General features: G+C 53.0%; 1 protein-coding gene across 1 annotated transcript; it reads left to right on the forward strand.

Moving 5' to 3' along the window:
- Positions 1–1,888: 1,888 nt before the first annotated feature.
- On the forward strand, positions 1,889–15,233 carry KRT8 (keratin 8). The gene is made up of 9 exons (XM_073318533.1): positions 1,889–2,302; positions 5,702–5,910; positions 6,487–6,547; positions 6,639–6,734; positions 7,380–7,544; positions 9,540–9,665; positions 10,837–11,057; positions 12,402–12,457; positions 13,351–15,233. Exons 1-9 carry the CDS (start codon positions 1,964–1,966, stop codon positions 13,539–13,541), a joined length of 1,464 nt encoding a protein of 487 aa, XP_073174634.1. The 5' UTR covers positions 1,889–1,963; the 3' UTR covers positions 13,542–15,233.
- The last annotated feature ends 3,158 nt before the right edge of the window (positions 15,234–18,391 follow it).

The raw sequence follows: 18,391 nt of genomic DNA on the forward strand, positions 1-18,391 counted from the left end.
TAGAATCCAGCTGTTTTCTCCAGATTGTGACTTTCCATGTGTAATTTGTGAGAAGATCAATTCCTGGCAGACCATCAAAAGCAGATGCCTCAATTGCTGCCACTTAAAGGAAAGGGGAAAAGCCCTGCCTGAGGGTGCCTCACCCTCACTCTCCTACCCCGGTGCAGTCGTTTCCTTTAATGAGGGACAAGTTCAGCCCTGAGGAGCCTGCCTCATTATCCTTCCACTGTCTAGGCTCTAATCCTGGTGTTCACCAGCTGCCAAGAATGTTCCAACCTGCTGGTTGCAGTCATCCCCGTTAATGAGTGGGGAGCCACAGGTGCAGAGGCCCTGCCCCAGGCTTAGTAAAATCCCTTGCTAGGTTCTGCGTGTGTGTGTGTGTGGGCGGACCAATGATCATAACATGTGCTATGGGCCAGTTTTGATCCTAAGCTACACTCCATGCAGGCTAATGGCTCTGGGTTGTGGGGGAAGGCTGGGAAGAATAAGAACACAAGAACGGCCATACTGGGTCAGACCAAAGGTTGGCATTTTCCAAACCAAGAATTCCAATTTGGAATGACTTATTGTTTCGCAGTGTAAGCTAACTCAAGTAAGTCTGTAAGCCAAAAACGTGGTCTGGATGAATGGAAAAGCTTTGAGAATTTGGAACAGGCTCAGTTGACCCAACTCAATGATTTTTTTCCAGATTTTTGGTTCATGAAAAATTCTCAGTATTTTGACTTTTTTTCTCCTGGATTTGCGACGAGAAATTTAAAAAAAAATCTCATAAATTCTGATGAAAACTTTCCCCTGACCAGCTCTCGTCCTGACCTGCAGCCCCCATGTTAGTCTAGCCCAGGACCCTGCAAATCTGCCAGTAACCCCCAAGGCTGGCCTAAAGCACCTCTGCCAGGCCAGCCGTGCATACGAGCTTGCACAAGTCTGGAAGTGCACATCTATCCTGTGTTGTCTGCTATGCATGCTGTGTCCATGCGTGGATATTTTTGCCGCTTGTGACAGGTCACCACTGTTGCAACCACTGGGGGACATTTACCCCCTCAGAGCATGTCTGTGTGACCTGATGCTTCCAACAGCATCCGCACTACAGCGTATAGTCTTCACTAGTGCTCCCGGTACTGCATTTGCTGGTGAAGTTATAGTGGTGAGGACAGCGTAGCATCAATTCCCTGTTGCACAGAAGCCCTGAACCTCATGTGAGAAAGGACCTAGGACCTCAGGTACCTGCCATTGCAAAACTCCTTATTGTCTATCTCTCCTCGGCTTTTTTCTTTTCCTTTTATTTTCTGGGCACCCGCTGATAAAACAAGCCTCAACTCATGCATCTTTGGTGGCTTCCCTAATGATGCGCAAGGTTCTGGTGGTGCAAACCCGGAATGTCTCCAGCAAACCCACACAGTGGTGGTGCTGGCCCATTGGAGGCCCTGAGAAATAATAGTTTTTTTTTGCCCCCCCAACACATAATAAAAAGCCAATAGGGGGCCTCTTGGAGCTGCTAAGCGATTGCTTAATCTGTTTATGCCTAGTGCCAGCTCTGGGTTCACCCCAGTATAACTTAGACCAGCCTGATAGTTGCATTTCTTGCTCTCTCTGGGTGGATCCTGGGTGAGTTCATGAGGCTGCCGCCCCCCTCTGGTATTTTTGCCAGGTGCTTCTCCAAATGGCCGGTCTCCATGCTTCTTGGAGCTGGGCCGGTGCATTTGATTACCCCTCTCTGGCTTTGAAAGAGTTAACTAGGTGCGGCAGGGTGGAGGGAGCAGGTGTTGGCCTGGCTCTGTCGTAGCCCCACCCCTCCCGAGGCCCGTAGCCAGTCGGTGCTCCAGACATGGGATCCCCGCCCCCTGATGGTGAGGTATATAAGCCTGCACACACCCCACTCAGCTCTCAGCCTCCAGAGCCTGTCCTTCAGCTGCTGAGCTTGCTCAACCAGCGTTTCCTGTCTTCCTCCACTAGCCTCTCCAAAATGTCTGTCAGAATAACCAAAAATACCTACAGGAGCACCACCTCTGCTCCCACTCGCTCCTTCAGCAGCCGTTCCTACACAGCTGGCCCCGTGGGCAGCACCAGGATAAGCTCGACCTACTCCAGCTATGGTGGGAGCAGGTATGGAGGAGGCAGCATGCGGGGACCATCGGTGGGCTACGGACTCGGTGCCGGGGGTGGCATCGCCGCCGTCAGCGTCAATCAGACCCTGTTGTCACCCCTCAACCTGGAGATCGACCCTACCCTCCAGCACGTGCGGAAGCAGGAGAAGGAGCAGATCAAGACCCTCAACGACAAATTCGCCTCCTTCATTGACAAGGTGAGTCCTGGCACCGTCCGGGTGCAGCTGGCATCCGCAGAGCCGGGTTGGCAGGGAGAGAAGTGGGTGTGTTCCTTGGGGATGGGCAGAAGTCAACCAGACTTGTCCTGTTGCTGTAACACCTGTAGGCTGGAAGGAGAGAGCAGATTCCAGACTCGGTTACGCCCCATGCCACCCACAGTGACTTGAGTAGGGTACAGGGGTGTGTGCAGTAAACATCTCGGGGTCTCTCCGCCACGTAGCATATAAGGGGAGCAGTGATCTGCCAGCCAATATCCCTGCAATCGGAGGGGAATCTGAACAGCTCTGTAGCCAGATCAGATCCCTCTGAGCCACTCCTGAGCCAAAGGCTCCTCCTACAGGTGCATGAGAACATGGAGAAAAATTTCCTCTGCTTGTCTTAGTTACAAAGATTTCCGGTCACTGCACTACCTGGTGGGTTGAAAAAGCCCCTCGCCCAGAGGTGGGGGAGCAGAATGGAGAGGAGGCCCAGAGGTTCCCCATTGGGACGCCTGCCAATACAGCCCCGGAGCGGCTGTCAAAAGCATAGGCACCGGAGAGCAGCTTTAGAGCTAATGGGGAAGTTGCCCGCACCTGGCGGGGAGGAAAATGTGCCACCTTGCAAAGCACCCCTGCTACAGGGCGTGGCTGGGGGGGTTCTCCATTGCTCTCAATGGGGGCTGCTGGGGGCTGAGGTCAAAATGGGGCTCCCGAGCTAAAAGTGGGGGCTGATTCCAGGTGCCCAACTTGGTGCCTGGTTTTCAGAGGGTGCCAGGCACGGGCAGCTCCCGCTGAAACCAGCGGGGGGTCAGCACCTCTGTAAATCAGGCCCCCAAAATGGAGCCACCCAAAATCTTGGGGCCGAACATACCTACAGCCGGGGAAACTCCAGAGCTGGGATGAGCCAGAGGGAACGCAATGGCTCTTTCCCATCCTCATGCGCCCGTGATACCAGCCTGGAAAAAGATGTAACCCCTGCATGCGGTAAGGCCGAGAGGGGCTGCATCAAGGCTTCTTCTCTCCTTCAGTATTTCCAAGGCCCTGCAGCACAGTGGTCCCCACTTGCAGGGGACAGGTGTTGACTTCCCTTCCCCCCTGCTTGCCCCACGGGCAGCCTGCATCTGTTCCTGTTCCACCCTCACCTGGGCTTTTGCTTCAGAGGCTAGTGCCCTTCTGCCCTTTCCCAGCGTTGGGCTTAAAAAGCTGTGTGTTTTTTGTTTTTTTTTAAATGTCGGAGGGGTAGCCGTGACAGTCTCTATCCACAAAAACAATGAGGAGTCCGGTGGCACTTTAAAGGCGAACAGATTTATTTGGGCATAAGCTTTTGTGGGTAAAAAACCCAGATTTATTTGGGCATCTGGGTTTTTTACCCACAAAAGCTTATGCCCAAATAAATCTGTTCGCCTTTAAGGTGCCACCGGAGTCCTTGTTTGCTTGTGGGTTTTTTTAAAACACACACTGGCTGCCAGCTGGAGGAAATGCTTAACTAAAGGCAATGTAACAATCTAACCTGAAAGCCTCTCCCACCACACCCATCTAGGGCAACTGTGTCGGGTTTGGATTTAAACAAACAGGTTTTATTGCCGGTTAGCAGAGGTCTGTGTTTACATCTCTTGTTATCTAAGGCTGGGCCATTGGTAGGAACAGCTGCCTCGCCCTGCCCTCCAGGAGTCCAAGGGTCCTGGCCCCTCCTTTGGCTCAAGGCCTGTTACAAATCCTCTTGTACCCCCTAGCCCAGATCATCCAGGCCAGGTGGCATCCCTTCCTCTGTACAGTGGACCACCTGGTCATCTGACGCTGGTGGCAATCCAGAGTAACTCCACTGCGCCCGATTCTTCTCCCTCTTACTAATTCGACACCATTGTTATGCCATCAGCTTCAGTGGCATTACTCCTGGTTTCCACCAGTGTGGCCAGAGGGCTGCATCATGCCCTTAGCCCGGCCACACGCTAAACTGGACAGCTTTTTGCACATGGTCCAGCAGCGTCCATGGTTCTTAGTGGGGGCCGAATGCTTTGGTAAGTCTAACCCCATGTGCTAAATCATGGGGAGTTTTGCCAGCGAGAGACCTTTACTTCAGCAGCTCTAAGTCTGCAAATAAATGCTAAAGGCATTTGTAGGCCTGTGGGCTAAATCCTGCAGTACCTGTGTAACCCACTGGGGGTGTGTGTGTGGGGGGGGCATATGTTACAGGTCTCCCCCTCCCTGTGCCCTGAGGGTATGTGTTGTGGCAGCCCCATTTAAGCAGCTTTGACTATTTAGCTCAAGCCATGGCTGCTTGCCCTTTTAGCTCAGTTCAATCCCTCATGTGTCTGTTAAGATGGCAGCTGTCACACCCACTCAAGCGAAACCCCCTTTGCGGTGAAGGGCAGTTACATCAGTGTCAATCCACTTACTCTGACTGGGCCTGTTTCTTGTCTACACTAAGGCTCCTTCACACCCCCAGCATAGGGATTGTGACTTCTCTGCTGTGGCGTATGGTAGGAGGAGTTGTGACCCTTGGGCCCTGTATAAAAGCAAGGTGGGGTGGGCTCCGGTAACTGACTAGATCAGGTGGCATTGGTGTAAACCCTGTGATGTGTCTCCGTTAGGGGTTTGCACTGAGGGAACAGTCTTGATGCAGACAAGTCCCAGCCTTTTAGACTGGTTTACCTTCACTTTTCAAGAAAATTAATACCAAGGGCCAAATCCTTCCCCTCCGTTACATAGGTGTCAATGCACAATGACTCCACTTACTTTCTCTGGCTTGTTTCTCATTTACACTGAGGCTGCTTTACACCCCCAGAGTGGGGAAAATGGGCCTTAGTGTAAATAAATCAGACGCACTTTATTGCAGTCCAGATTCTGCTCTCTGTTATACTGGTGCAAATCCAGAGTCACTCCACTGAAACTAATGGAGTGACTCTGGATTTACTTTGAGAGCAGAGTTGGGCTCAACAGGAAAAACCACTCCTTCCGATACCTAGACTCATCTCTCATTGAATTAAACGGTGCACACGTCCAAAGGCAGAATAAGTCTCTCTGGCACAGAGTCACTTACACAAGGGGAACTCTAATTGCTGTGAAGCTACTTTGGATTTATGAGTGGAGGTGGGAGCAGAATCCGGTTTGGTGAGTTCTGTAGGTCTGGTTGTCTTCTCACTTACACCTGATTCTACCGGGGAACTCCATGGGGAACTCCACTTACTTCCACGGAGATACTCCTGATTCACACGGGTGAGAGAACGATCAGGATCTAGTGGGAGGGATGGTAGGTGATTTCAGGAGCATGAGTGGGAAGAAGCTATCCATGCCCAACAGGTTGTAATTCTCCCAGCAGGAGATTCCTGCCTCCCATGGCCACTGAGCTCTGCAGGTGTAATCAGCAAGGCTCTGCTTCTCTGCCTCACCTCCCACTAGGTCCGCTTCCTGGAGCAGCAGAACAAGATGCTGGAGACCAAGTGGAACCTGCTGCAGGGCCAGAAGACCACCCGCAGCAACATGAACAGCATGTTCGAGGCCTACATCAACAACCTGCGCAGGCAGCTGGACGGCCTGGGCCAGGAGAAGCTCAAGCTGGAGGCTGAGCTGGGTAACATGCAGGGCCTGGTGGAGGACTTCAAGAATAAGTGAGTCCAACTAGGGCCAAAGCAGGGGTGGGAGGGGACACACACCTTCCCATTCCCTTCAAAAGGAAGTAGAAATCCCAGGCACACCGAGGTCTTGGATTGTACCCCAATGTTCTAACACAAGGAGGCTCTCCAAGGCTACTCCAAGGCTACGTTCATTATCAGCATGGTGCTTCCTTCAGGGCATTCACTGGATCTGGCCAGGTTATCAACACCTGCCCGGCTTGTGTGCTCCTTGCTTCTCTGCACAGAGAGCTTCTCCTGGGAGGGGATGGTTCTCAGCTGCTCTTGGTGGGGAGGGGGTGGGATGGGCATCATTAGGGGTTTTCATCCCTCACTTCACATATAAACCCCAATGCACAATCCTGTCCCACCCAACCGTTTCCCAAACACATCCTGTTTCGCCTTCCAGGTCTGGAAGGTCATTGGTGGGTGTCTGGCTAGGGGTCTCCCTGCCTCCTGGCATCCCCTAGATGAGTCCATCTGCCCCCATGATGGTAGCTACGCCTTCGTAGCATCCATCAGAGAATGACTTCCCAGCCCTGCTGCAGACCTGACAGTTTCCCCCTCCCTCAGGTACGAGGATGAAATCAACCACCGCACTGAGAAGGAGAACGAATTTGTCCTGCTGAAGAAGGTGAGTCCACAGTGCACCTGGGCTCGGCTGCGCGTTGCAGGCAAAGAGGGCTGGGGGTCTCTCTAATGGGGTCTGTGCTCTGTTCCTGCAGGATGTGGACGAGGCCTACATGAATAAGGTGGAGCTGGAGTCCCGGCTGGAAAGCCTGACTGACGAGATCAACTTCCTGAGGCAGCTGTATGACGAGGTCTGTGATGTCTCCCTTTGGCTCAGTGCTATAGCCCTGGCCTTATAAATTCCTTCCTGACCTGCAGGGGGAATCCCATTGAATAACACTGAGTTCCTGCAAAGACAAGTGTCTTCTTGCAGGAGACATGGGATTTTTAAAGGGCTGGGACTGCTTGCACATAGGGTGCATGGTGACACCCCTCTTCTCCCCTCCCCGGATAGCCAAGCCATCAAGGCATCTGCTGCTGCCCTCTGGCCCTTTGAGGTTGGTGAGTGGAAGGAGGGGGATCTCAGCCAGCTGCTGGCAACATCAGCCCCAGTGGATTCAGTGGCTGGGTCAGTCTGGGCTAGGGTTACCATTGGTCCTCCAATCTCCATCCGGGCGGATTTTTGAAATCTGAACGAATGTCTGTGATTTGGTACGATCACCCTTAGTTCTGCGCTGTCTTCAGAGCTGGGCAGCCGGAGAGCAGCGGCGGCTGCTGTACCCCCTCTCCCATTCCTCCTCCAGCTTCCCCTCCCTTCAGCAATGTCTTCTATTTGGGAACTTGAAATATGGTAACCCTAGTCTGGGAAAGGAGCCAACTGCAAGGCATTGGGAATGCTGGCGAGTGCACCGAGTTCTCCATGCTGACAGATGATCCTTATGCTTACCCACACCCAGGAGCTGCGTGAGCTGCAGTCCCAGGTCTCTGACACCTCTGTGGTCCTGACCATCGACAACAACCGCAAGCTGGACCTGGACGGCATCATCGCGGAGGTTAGAGCGCAGTACGAGGAGATGGCCAACAGGAGCCGGGCGGAGGCTGAGAACATGTATAAGATCAAGGTGAGTTGCCCATCTGTCCCACAGAGCTGCTGGGGCTGCAGCCAGCCTGGTCTCTGAGCTGACGCGGGCGGGTTAGGGCGTGAGGCACTGCCCATGGGAACGTCTGCTAGGTGGCAGCTGTCCCATTCCTTCCCTCCAGCTGGTGAGCTGAGCACATGAAATATCCCCGGCAGGAGAAGCCTTCCTTAGCAGGCATTGCAGATGCATGCGTAACTCTCCAATGCAGTGGGACTCATTGACCCCCTCTAGTGGCTGGAGTCACAGTTCAGGGCAACTGCACCTGTGTTCCCCTTTTGTGGTCCAGCAAGGACACCTGCTCTTAAACTCCCGGATCCTCAGCCGTCCCCTCTTTTGGGCGGAGAACCCCGTCTCTCTCCCTCCTAACTGGGGTTATCCAAGGCTGCCCAGGGCCCTGCCTACCCTCAGAACACTTTCCCATGTCTCCTCCCAGAAGAAGTTACAGCCAATCCCCCAATAATACATCAGCTTTGCACTTAATACAATGGACTCCAAAGAGACTTAAGCTCAGCTGAATAAAGCTTTTCAAGGCTATTATGGGGATTACCGTATCCGCCACAGCTGGGTCACACGTTCTGAGAGTCTCAGGCCGCAAGGAACCACTGTCTGTCCTTCCTGCGTACCCTAGGCCATAGCCTTTCCCCGCAGGAAGCCTGCTACAGCCTTGGCTTCATAGACCTACCTTCTCTAAAATGGGGCACAAACAACCTAACGCTGAAATCTGAGGCTGTAGAATCGTCTCCTGGGGGAAGCTCCATAACTTGGGAACATTTGAAACCAGACTGGATGATACAAGCCATATTCTAGCATAAGGAACAAACCTGTCCTGGCAAGAAGATGGGACTTACATAGACAGTTGCTAGAATGCAGTCCACATAGACATGAAAGCCCAGGCCTGAATTTCCTTGTCTATCTAAGATCCTCCAAAGTTTCAATACATTTATCCTCACCACATCTCTGGGAGGCAAGGCAGGGCTGTCATCCCTCTTTCATAGATGGGAAACTGAAGCACAGAGGGGCTGAATGGCAAGCCAGGAACTGGATCCAGGTCTCTCGTCAGTGCCCTACCCATTGGACCAGACTTCCCTTCCCTTTGATTGTCCCAGGTGGAAGCCTCACTTCCAAGGAATGGCAAGTGCTTCTGACGCGCCGTTGGTGCTTGCCACCTTCCCCTGGCAGTCCAGCCTTGGGCTCCCATGCAGCTCATGCATCATTCCAATCCAGACCAGAAGCACCCCATTGTTAGTTCTGTCCCGAGCAGCCTCTCGCACCTCCCAATCAGCCCTACCTGCAGGACCGGTGCTGTTCCACCCCGGAGCAGCTGTCTCTAATCCTGCGGTGGTTTTGCAATGTGCACTCTGAGTCTTTGCACAGAGAGATTCCACACTGGTTCCTCCGCCCCTGGAAGCTGGGATGACACCCTTAGCTGCAGAGCTGACTGCAATTTGCATAGCCATATACACAGGGCTTTCTAAGCAGCACTATTACGTGGTTTTCATTCTGATTTCCTTCTGGCTTCCCTTCCTGACCCATGGAATTTAATCCAGCCTTGCAAAATCCCATTTCCTCCTGGGAGGAGGATTTGACTGAAGGGGAAGTGAAATGCCACCAGTCTCTTCATTTGCAATCTCTGAACCAGGCCTGGTGAATTTTCCGGGCAAATTTGCAAGGCTGATTAAAGCTGTTAAAAATGGAGCCTTCCAGAGCTGGGACAATTGTGACAGGACCCCTGGTTTATACTGTTTCCCTGGTGGTGAAGAGCCAGGATTCAGCTGTAATGATAAGGGGATTCCTTTATTGAGACTGCTGGACACAGACTAACCCTGGGTGTCTCTCTAGCTCCCAGCCTGGGCTGCCATCTCTCCCCACACAGGATCTCCCTAAATCCTGGCCTGGATCCTGCACTCACGGAAGTGGGACAGCTGATGACACTGTGCGCTCTGTTTTGAATTCTTTGTCTCTCTCCTTCTCACGCAGTACGAGGAGATCCAGGCGGTGGCGGGGAAGCACGGGGATGACCTCCGTACCACCAAGACCGAGATCAATGAGCTCAGCAGGATGATCCAACGGCTACAGTCGGAGATTGATTCTCTGAAAGGCCAGGTCAGAGAAACAACCGCTGACTTCTCCAGAATTGCACCAGACCCTTGGTTTCTCCTTTTGCAGTTATTTGGGGGCACGGGACCTGCCCCCGGAGACCTGGGGAAAGGATTCCCTCTTACGATTCTTAGCTTGCCAGTCTACAGATCCCTTTCAATCCACCTCGTAGATCTTGGTTTACAACTGCAGCTATGGGGCAACACAGCCCCATTCTCTAGTGTAGGTGGGGAATTTCCCATGTGCCCCTCAACCTGTGGGCAGCACAACTGTGGTTTGAAGGCATAGTTAATATCTGTGTCTCTGGACCAGTTTTTCAGCTGGCATAATCAATACAGCACCACAGAAGTCAAGCTCTGTCTTGACTAGACAGCAAATGTGAAAAATCAGAACAGGGGGTGGGGGGGTCATAGGAGCCTATATTAGAAAGAGCCCAAAATCAGGACATCTGGTCACCCTATCTCTGCCTATTTACTTCAGCTGATGATCTGGCTTTTCTTTCTCTTTAATCTCACTGACTCTTGTCGCTGTAATCAATCAATCTCTCTCTCTCTTCTCCCCCCCCCCCCCTAGTTTCTTTTGCAGCTCTCGGGACTTTAGCAGCTGAGCACCTCACCAATCCCACAGGTCGCCCTGCACTGCAGAATGGGGCAGTGCTTAGAAACAGGATCAGGGGGCATGTGTTGTGACAGTGACATGCTTGCAGCCATGGTGTAGACAGGAGTCTGCTTCCCTTTCTTCCTGAGGGATTTTCACTTCCCTGCTCCCCAGTCTCCTTTGGAGAAGCCTGTATGATGGGAGAAAGCAAAATCTGAATAGGATGCAAGAGCTCAGGGCTGGTCTATATTTTCCATCCGTTGGTGCAGACTATCTGCCATGGGTGCAAAGCAGGGCATGGACCCACGTAGTTTACTCTGGTTTGAAATGGGGGTAAACTGCCCAGTTGCAAGCCCCTGCTTGGCCTGGGTGTAGTGCATCTACATTGGGAGTTTGCATTGGTGCAAAAATTTAGACCAGCCCTTAGTGTGTTGGATGTATAATGCCCCAGCAGATTTCTCCTGGGAGCTTCACCCTCCTCCTCTGATAAGGATACTGGGAGAGGCCCCTGTTCTGGGAGAAACCATCTAATGCTCCCCATCTTTCCTCCTCTTCTCCCCCTACCCCCCCCCCCCCCCAGCGTGCCAGCTTGGAAGCAGCCATTACTGAGGCCGAGGAGCGTGGCGAGATGGCCATCAAAGATGCCAACGCCAAGCTGGCTGAGCTGGAGGCTGCCCTGCAGAGAGCCAAGCAGGACATGGCCCACCAGCTGCGGGAGTACCAGGAGCTGATGAACGTCAAGCTGGCGCTGGATATAGAGATCGCCACCTACAGGAAGTTGCTGGAAGGAGAGGAGAGCAGGTGGGTGTGGGAGGCCGGCATCGTGTGTCATGATTGGACGGCTTCTCCCTCTCTCCGGAGGGAGGACCAGTGAGAGAACTGAGGACAATAGACCCTCCCCGGGGGCTGGAACTTGGCTCCAATGTGGTGCACGTCTGTCTCGGAGCAAGGTCTGTAGATGAACCCCTTGTGTGCTGAGCCTTGCTGACTTCTGAGTGCTTCAGGATTCGGGTGATGTGATTTTTACAGGGACAGTCCTGATATTCGGGGCTTTGTCTTATATGGGCACCTATTACCCCCCTCCTGTCCCAATTTTTCACACTTGCTCTCTGGTCACCCTAATCAGGATGTCCTGTTAGTGCCCGCTTTCCAAAGAGCACCCTCAGTTGCTGGCCCTGTAAGGGGCTTCTTTGTACATCCACCATCACTACAGCCTCCCTTCAGACCTCAGTTTTTCAGGGTGACTCCTGCGAATAATCCAAGTAATTGAGTCACAGGCAGACGGAGCTTAGTTATGTGGGGGGCGGGCCCGTTAAGTGGGCTACTGCAGTCCCATGTTCGTCTGTCTAGCGCATCCATTGGTGCCTCCTCGATGATGGTGTCCGCACACGGATGCGGAGTCAGCCCTGCTGCAGCGTGTCAGGCAAAGGCCCTGTCGGCAGCTGTGTGAGGACGGGGGGAGGGAGCTCGGGGCAGAGAGGCTGGGATGTAACTCGGCTCCTAGCAGCGAGTCGGCACAGTGCAGCCAGGGCCGTGAATTCTGAGATGCAGCGGGGGCAGTGTTTCCTAGTGATCAAACCCTTTCCACACACTCACCCATTTTCCCGTACCGGGATATCCCTCCCCCCATCGCATTTCACAATACGGAAATAGCAGGCTGGTCACGACCCCCTGACATCTGTTTGCAGCGCAGCCCCCTGCTCGAGACCCCCTTGTCTATATAGTCAGGAGCCAGGAACGCCTGGGTTTTAGTCCTGCCTGTGCTGACTCACTGGGTGGCCTTAGCTAGGTAAGTGGATAATCTGCAAAGCAAGGGTAATGATATTAGTAACAAACCCTCTGCTTAGGGCTTCACTCTTGTAAACTTCTGGCAGGCTGCAGATGCTCAAACGTTCCCAGGGGCAGCCAGGATAGAACCTGGATCCTTCTGCTTCAAAAGTAACAGGGCCTTATCAATAGAGCTAAAGGAGAATCTCTGCTGTTTAGCTGTATTGGGTCTATGACGCACAGATGAGCTGTTCTGATGCCACATTGGCAGTGGCTTACCCATTCCACGCCGCCCTACATTTGTCCTTCTCTGTGCCCCATCCCCATTCGACACCGTCCGGGCACTGATAAGTCGTGTGCCTCTCTTCTGCTTGGCAGGCTGGAGTCCGGGATGCAAAACATGAGCATTCAGACCAAGATGACTGGCTATTCAGGTAAATGCATTTCATTTTGGGGGTGGGGGTTGGTAATGTGGGGCAGCAGGGCAGCACTCCGAGCTGGGGCAGAATCCGGCCCCCCCACCACCCATGGTGAGGGTGGACTCTGCTACTCGGCAGGAGTTTGACACATATTGGGAGAGCAGAACCACAGAGCCAGGGTCGGGGCTTGGGGAGGAGAAACTGGCCCCTTGCAACTCACTGAGGGTCCTAATTTTCACTGACTTCAGCGGGAGCTGAGGGTACTCTGCACCTAGCAGAGCTGGGCCTGGTCCACCTTCCCCATGGTCGCTCAGTCTTACCGGCACCGAACCAGATGCGTTGGGGGGGTGATTCTTGCTCTGCAGCAGTGGGGATATGTGGGGGCGAGGGAAGGGAAGAGGCAGACAGAACATGCCTAAGCCCTAGCAGTGGGATGGTTTCTAGTGCCAGGGGCTTCTTTTTCCAAGGCTGAGCTCCTGACCTAAAGATGAGGGAAGGAATCATTGCAGGGTTAGATGCGCTGTAATGACATCCCTTTCTGCTTTTATAACGCGGTGTTTGCGAGAGGCTGACTCATCCTGCCCATGCTCTCTCTGTCCTGGGGGAATCCAGTTAACGATTCAGGACCATAGGTTGCCTTCACTCCGTCCTGGCAGCACCTAGCCTAGGATTTCGCCTCCCCGGCTTGGTTCTGAAGTACAGAGCTGCACAGCTGACTCAACTGTAGGAGAGATCTGGGCCAGGTTTTGTAGCAGAGATCAAGCATTGTAGCCTTCCAGGGTCCGTAGTGCTCGGGCCCACAGGATGTGGGTTGAGCCATCCATGCGGTCAGCATTGCCGTTGGCTGGGGAGTCACCAGCACATCCTGTGTGGTCTTACTGGTCCTCTGTCTCTCTCCTCCTGTCCAGGTGGGCTTGGCAGCGCATACGGTGGTTATGGGGGAGGATACAGCAGCTCATACTCGAGTGGCGGCTACTCCCTGAATTCACCCACACTGGAGAGCTCGGCTCTTGCCAGGTCAAAGGCCATCGTGATCAAGAAAATTGAGACCAAGGACGGGAGACTGGTGTCCGAGACCTCCAACGTCCTGTCCAACTGAGCAGCCACCAGATGAGCCTCCACAGCTTAAAAGTACCTTAAGAGATGAGCCTTTCCTGATCAGCTGGGCCACTCGGACTCTGGGGGAGACTGGGACAAGGGCTGGAGCCCAGGATCCCCCCCCCCCCCTCCAAACCCAGCAGCGTTTGCAAATTCTCTTGTGGTAATCGATGAGTCGTCTGATGCCCCAGATGCTCCCCCTGCCTGTCCCTCTCCTTCACGCATGAGGAGGAGGAGCTGAGAACCCACCCATTAGAGTCCAGATGGCCAGGTTTCCATCCCTTGCTCCTTTCTCTTTCCCTTGCTGCTCCATCCAGCACAGTCTCCACTTGGAAGACTGGCTCAGGCCTGGACCAAGCATTTTAATCGGTGTCTCCCAGAGCTCTTAGATGCAGAGAGTCACAAATGCGCCCCGTGGTGCGAGCCCTGTGTGGGCACAGACTTTCTCTTTTCTGGGGGTGTGCGACCCCCCCTTCCCCCACTCCACCCCTTCCATGAGGCTCCACCCCCACCGTGCCAATATTCCAACTCCTTTCCCAAATCCCCGCCTCCTCCCCTGAGTACGTCATGTTCCTGCTCCTCCCCACCCCTCCTGGAGCGTGCTAATGCTGCCAAACAGTTGTTTGGCGGCGGCCGGGCAGGAAACGCTGAGAGGTAGGCAGAGGAGCGGGGACGTGGCGCACTCAGGGGAGGAGGAGGTGGGGCGGGGGGGTGAGGGGAGCTTGGCTGCCAGTGGGTGCACAGCACCCACTAATTTTTCCCCTTGGGTGCTCCAACCCTGGAGCACCCACAGAGTCGGCGGTTATGGCCAGAATGCCAACAATGTGGCATCATAACGTCCCTGCGGCATGATACCAGCCTTACTCATTGGTCTGGGCCCCAGCATCCCCAGGCTCTGAGGTTGTTGGAAAATGGGGTCTTGATTATTACAAAAGGCCTCAATCTCATGGCAGTGGTCCCCAAACTGTGAGGTGTACCCCCCCCCCCCAGAAGGGGTGGGGAGGGAGTGCTCCCCAGCCCCGTTCTGCCCCCGGCTCCATTCCAGCCCTGCCCCCAGCTGCAGTTCTGGCCTCGGCCCCCAACTGTGGCCCCACTCCCGGCCACAGCCCCTGACCGCAGGCTCACTTCTGGATGCAGCTCCTGGGGGGCCGCAAACCAAGTAAGGAGGTGGGGTCCAAGTTTGGGGACCATCGTCTTACGGCCACATAATGCCAGGACCTTAACAGTCAGTCCACTGCTTTGTGGCTCTCTTCATTGCCATAACATGAGATCTCCTTCTCTCTGGGTGGCTGGGAGGGAGGAAACGGGTGGTTCCCCCCCTCCCTCCCCCCCAGCTATCTGGGGGAGGCAATGGTTGGGGGAAGTTGCCAGTTCTGTTCCCAGTGGGTCAGCAATCCAGGCTCCTCTCCAGCTTGGGCATCCCCGGTTCAATGCTTGCTCAGCACAACTGATGGTGGAACTAAAGCACTGAGGCCAACTCTGTGAAATGTGTGATTCTTCCTTTCTCTTCCACCCCCTCAACTGCCTTGTGTGCGGGGGGGGGGAGGGGGTGTTGACATTAAGCAACATTATCTCTCTCTTTCCTCCTTCTGCAGTACAATGTTCAGATGCTAGAGACTGAAGCTGTGTGTTGTGGCCTTTCTCATGGAGAGCCGTACCATCTCCATTTCCTCAATAAAGCTGTTATTGATAACGGCGGTGTCTGTCTTGTGTCCCGTGCTAACTTTTGCTGAGAGATGTCTGCGTTCTGTTCTCCTGGTGATATGGAATCAGCCCTTGTCTTCCTCTTGCCTGACTGCAGGAAGACCAAAGGAGGCACAGAACTGAAGCTTGCCAGGCGAATGCATCAATATGGCCCTTTTTTCTTTTTTTTTTTAGAAACAAATGGGAAAAAGTTTTGAAAAATGTTTAAGAATGTCAAAACCTTTCGATTGCGGGGTTTGAAATGGTTTTCCCATTTGAAATTTTAGTCGTTTAGTTTAGTTTTAGTTTTTTTAAGGTCACAATCAAAACATTTGGAAAGTATCAAAGCAAAATGTTTCAGCTGACCTGAACTAAACATTATTCATGATCCAGTCATCTGAAATTTTCAAGGGTTTTGACTTTTTGTCCCAATTCAGGATGGGGGAAATTTTTTTTGAACTCTTGAAAATCTCATGAAAGGGGAAACCTGTTTCCAGCTCTCCCCATTGTGCTAGGCCCTGTACAAACCCAAAATAAAGAGATGTCCCTTGAGCCAAAAAGCTGACAGTCTAAAGGTAATTTATTTAAGTTGACACTTAACCTCCCATTTCACAAAGTTGATGCTGCGTGTCCCCACTATAGAATCATAGAATATCAGGGTTGGAAGGGACCTCAGGAGGTCATCTAGTCCAACCCCCTGCTCAAAGCAGGACCAACCCCAACTAAATCATCCCAGCCAGGGCTTTGTCAAGCCTGACCTTAAAAACTTCTAAGGAAGGGGATTCCACCACCTCCCTAGGTAACGCATTCAAGTGTTTCACCACCCTCGCAGTGAAAAAGTTTTTCCTAATATCCAACCTAGACCTCCCCCACTGCAAGTTGAGACCATTGCTCCTTGTTCTGTCATCTGCTACCACTGACAACAGCCGAGCTCCGTCCTCTTTGAAGCAGCCTTCAACTACCTGAAAGGGGGTTATCAAATCCCCCCTCCCTCTTCTGCACATTCCGCTGGCGGAGTGCATCCTCAGGACTATGGCTAGCATGGCCTCACGGAGCGATTCACTGTGGGCAGCTATCCCACAGTTCCTGCTGCCGACTGGAATTCTGGGTTAGGCCCCCAATGCCTGATGGGACAAAAACATTTCCGTGGGTGGTTTTGGGTCCATGTCACCCTCCCATGATGCACTTGCCTCTTTCCTCCATCTCCAAAAGCAACAACAAACAATCATTTTCATGCCTAAGCCTGGGTTACCTGTGCAGATGCCATACCATTACAAGCATGGACCCCGCTCAGCTGTACACTGTTGTGAGCATCGCAAGCACTTCCCGCATCAGCCTGTGGTATTTGCAGAGCCTAGCCAGGAGCCGCCACGTGGAACAATGTGATGCCATGCAAATAGCCATGCAGGAAGCCATAGAATGGAGCAATTTGCACACGCAGGCGGTGGCAGGTGGGCTTGTTGACGTGGTGGAACGCCGCTTCTGGGCCCGGGAAACAAGCACAGACAGGTGGGACCGCATCATGATGTAGGTATGGGATGAGGAGCAGGGGCTGCATAACTTTCAAATGCGTAAGACCACTTTCATAGAACTTTGCAAATTGCTTTCCCCAGTCCTGAAGTGACGAAATACCAAAATGGGACCTGTTCTGACAGTTGAGAAGTGTAAGCCTCCATGCATTCAGCTGGGCCCTGTCAGTCTTGGAGGAACGCATCAAATTGCAGAACATGTCTTCCCTTGTCCCCTTTTTTCACCTTCTAATCTGGGACAGCCTTTGTGCTGGTGTGGAGGGAGCACCCGCAGACAAGGTTGCAGCTGCAAGGAAAAAAACCCCACCAGGGTAGCCTTACAGAACATATATGGTTGAAAACAGGTTAACTCTTGCAATGAACGAAACACTTTACAACAGTAAATACATTCCCTGAGGTACACAACCACATTTTGTCTTTTAAAAGGAGGGCCTATCAGTAAGGTACAATGCACGGCAGAGCACTGGGCAGCAGATTTCGGTTTACAGGCAGGCATGGTAAGCACTCAAGAAAGGATAGGTAGTGTCAGGCCACACCCAGGGAGAGATTTTGGTGAGGAAACTCTTGGCACATAAACAGGCTTTTCTGGGGGGCACCCTTTGCGTAGCTGGACTGGTAGCCACTGTTTCCCAATTGTTTTCCTCAGATTAAGCATTAAACACAATTGCATTTAACCCCTGTAGTGTGATTATAAGGGTGCACTCACCAGAGGTGCCTTCCCCGCCGTCATGGTCCCACAGCGATAGGCCCTGAGCGGGGATTGGCTCCAGAGTTAGGTAAAGGTCCTGGCTGGGGGGGAGAATGGATCCTTCCCTTGCCTGCTGTGCATTCTCCTCCTCCTCCTCAACAATGTCCTCCTCATTGTTGCCCATGGCTGCCTGGGGCCCCTGGGAGGTATCCACAAAGAGTGTTGGGGTTCTGGTGGGGTCCCCACCTAGAATTGCATGCAGCCGTTCATAGAAGCAGCATGTCTGTGGCTCAGAACCAGAGTGACTGTTCACCTCCCTTGTCTTCTGGTACACTTGCTTGAGCCCCTTTATTTTCATGCGGCACTGCTGTGTTTCCCTGGTATAGCCTTTGTCCCCCATGCCCTCTGCGATTTTGGCATCGATGTCAGCGTTTCTTCTGCTGGTTCGGAGCTCTGCCTGTATAGACTCTTCTCCCCACCCAGCAATCAGATCCAGTGTCTTCTGGAGCGCGTTTGCAGCCCCGGGCAGGCATGGTTAGCTGTGCTGGTGAGCTTTGCATGCTGCTCAAACAGGAAATGAAATCCAAAAGTTCCCGGAGCTTTTCCTGTGCACCTGGCTGAAGTGCAGTGGAGTTGAAAGTGCTGTCCAGAGCGGTCACATTGGAGCACTGTAGGACACCTCCTGGAGGCCAATCCTGTCAAAGTACACAGCGTTGTGTCTACATTACCCCTAATTCGACCCGGGAAGGCCGACTTTAGCACTACACCTCTCACCGAGGTGGAGTACAGGCATTGATTTTAGATGCCCTTTAGGTCAGTGGAAAGGCCTTGGTAGTGTAGACTCGCACATTATAAATTTGACCTAACGCGGCATATGTCGATCTAACGCCGTAGTGTAGACCAGGCTTAAGTAACAAACTGAGACTGTAGCAAGTTGGAAAAGATTTTTCT

The sequence above is a fragment of the Lepidochelys kempii genome, chromosome 20, assembly GCF_965140265.1.
Source record: "Lepidochelys kempii isolate rLepKem1 chromosome 20, rLepKem1.hap2, whole genome shotgun sequence".
NCBI lineage: Eukaryota > Metazoa > Chordata > Testudines > Cheloniidae > Lepidochelys > Lepidochelys kempii.

What these genes read in the sequence shown, in the direction of transcription:
- KRT8 (XM_073318533.1), top strand. Translation starts at nt 1,964, where the DNA reads ATGTCTGTCAGAATAACCAAAAATACCTACAGGAGCACCACCTCTGCT. An exon ending in TTGATTCTCTGAAAGGCCAG is followed by an intron (nt 9,666 to 10,836) that starts GTCAGAGAAACA and finishes CCCCCCCCCCAG; the next exon opens with CGTGCCAGCTTGGAAGCAGC. An exon ending in CTGGAAGGAGAGGAGAGCAG is followed by an intron (nt 11,058 to 12,401) that starts GTGGGTGTGGGA and finishes TCTGCTTGGCAG; the next exon opens with GCTGGAGTCCGGGATGCAAA.